We start from the raw sequence: 2182 nt of genomic DNA on the forward strand, positions 1-2182 counted from the left end.
CACCTCGGGGGAAGGGGCCAGAACAACCCCAGAGCCAGTGCCGAGGGTCCCTCAGAACCACCAGCAGTGGAAGCCAGGGGATCCTCAGAGTCCCTGACCACCCACATTGACCCATCTTGAACTTACAGGGGTGGTTGGATCTTGGGCGCCCACACAACCCCCAAACCACCCGACAGGGAGACCACAGCCCCCACAGAGATGGGAGACGCCTCAGGGCCATCTAGACCGACCTGAATCCCCACAAGGGCCCCATCCGTACCCGGGCCCGAAGGATGGGCTGAAGCCCCCTCCACCCGATCAACACCCAAGGCACCACCTTCCACCACAAAGGACACAGCCTCCACGTCCTGGGTGGGCGAGACACGGACCCCTCAGAGGACCATGACACACCCTGTTCGCTGCATCCGTCGGGACAGGCGCTCCCTCGGGGACCCCTCCCACAACTGCTACAGATGACGCGGGAGGAAGAGCCGCCGATCCCGCCCACTTCGCCCTTGCTTTCTTGGGTCGTGCAACCGTTTGCGGCCCTGCAGCCACTGAGGCGTACGTCGCCACACGCCTTGGACATTGCGAGGACGTGTGGCCACCACTACAAATACTACACCTGATAGTACATGCGGCATTCACGTGTCCATACTCCAGACATATTCCGCACCGTGGGGTCTGGCATTTGGCCAACAGGTGGCCCTCTTGGCCACAACAGCGACACAGTCGAAGTATTCCCGGGTAATTGCACATGACCCGGAACCCTTTCACCACAATAAAGTTAGGGACTGGTGTCCGCATGTCCAAATATACATGCCGATTCCCTGTGCAAACACCTGGGCACGACTGCTGCTCATGTTCTATTTTCCTGACGGTCCCATACGCCGACAACACGTCCTTGACGACGTCATGGGACATCTCAAATGGAGCCCACTGCAGGGTAATTCACTTAATGTTCAGCCCGGCTGACTCCACGGGCACACACTGGTCCTCCAAGGGAAAGTCCCCCTGGTCCAGTAGGCGACGGGCATGAGTGGCCGACGCCAGCGTCGCCACATAACGCCCACCCCCACCTGTGATACACCTGTGTGTGAGTTGAGTCATTTTAAGTGGGAATAAATGTGGGGGTGCCCTAACTTTTCCTCAGTTAGAATATTCATTCACAGAAGATCTTGAAAAGTTTTTTCTTCAGTTTTAATTGTTTAGTTATATTCCTATAATCCCTCAGTATTGTTAAAATTGAGACTAAATATCTGTATATCCAAAAATGTTACAAAAATACACAGGCTTTCATAGGGTGTCCTAACTTCTTCACATCACTGTATATTTATATTTAAGGCGAACACAGTATTCATACTTGTAATAGGACACTGAACAGTGATCTTCTACTGGACTCATTAAATGATTAACTATTTTTGTTTGTGTTTTTCATTAAGATGTTTTTTATCAACTAAATTACTCAATATTCTGTGTAGTTGACTTAAGTTTAAAATTTCTTACTTTGTGGGAAACACTGAATTTAACTGTAGAGACTCACTACCTGTGTTTTGCTCCCTGCTAGTATAGTGGTAAGTCTATGGATTTACAATGCTAAAATCAGGGGTTCAATTCCCCTTGGTGGGCTAAACAGATAGCCCAATGCGGCTTTCTGTTTAAGAAAACACACACCAATATGATTGTTTATATTCATTCAACACGGGAAAGATTATAATTTCCAGATAGCATCTGCCCTACCATTGTAAGACACTGCTGTTGTTTACATTCTTCCACAATGTGCAGCATTTACAACAACATCTTCCACTGATAGAGCAAGTATTATCCTTGTAGTACAACAAAAGAACATCTGGTCGTACAAACTAATCGGCAAACTCTATGAGCAACAAAATGAATTTTTGCCACTGTATTGAATGAAAAATTGTAGCAATACTTAATATCGTAGATCTGTTATCATACCAATGATAATCCTGACTGCATTATCCATTGTTACACTTCAAAAACAACATGATGCAGGAACTCAAAAAATATATCTATTTTTACAAGCACAGTTTGGAAAAAATACTATTTTACGTGCTGATTTTGTCACTACAGATGAGGGGGGACAATGCTCTAAACTGTGTCTTTAGTGCATCATGGAACATCTCTTGCATTTTTAGTGGTAGAACAACATTCAGTAGTTATTAATGCAGTCCAGTGTTCT

At 46.7% G+C, this 2182-nt stretch overlaps 1 protein-coding gene across 1 annotated transcript; it reads right to left on the bottom strand.

Annotated features, from left to right (window-relative positions):
- Nucleotides 1–243: 243 nt before the first annotated feature.
- Nucleotides 244–1005, bottom strand: LOC143224115 (uncharacterized). The gene has a single exon (XM_076452571.1). It carries the CDS (start codon nt 901–903, stop codon nt 298–300), a length of 606 nt encoding a protein of 201 aa, XP_076308686.1. The 5' UTR covers nt 904–1005; the 3' UTR covers nt 244–297.
- Between the last annotated feature and the right edge of the window lie 1177 nt (nt 1006–2182).

This window comes from Tachypleus tridentatus, chromosome 8, assembly GCF_004210375.1.
Source record: "Tachypleus tridentatus isolate NWPU-2018 chromosome 8, ASM421037v1, whole genome shotgun sequence".
Taxonomy (NCBI): Eukaryota; Metazoa; Arthropoda; class Merostomata; order Xiphosura; family Limulidae; genus Tachypleus; species Tachypleus tridentatus.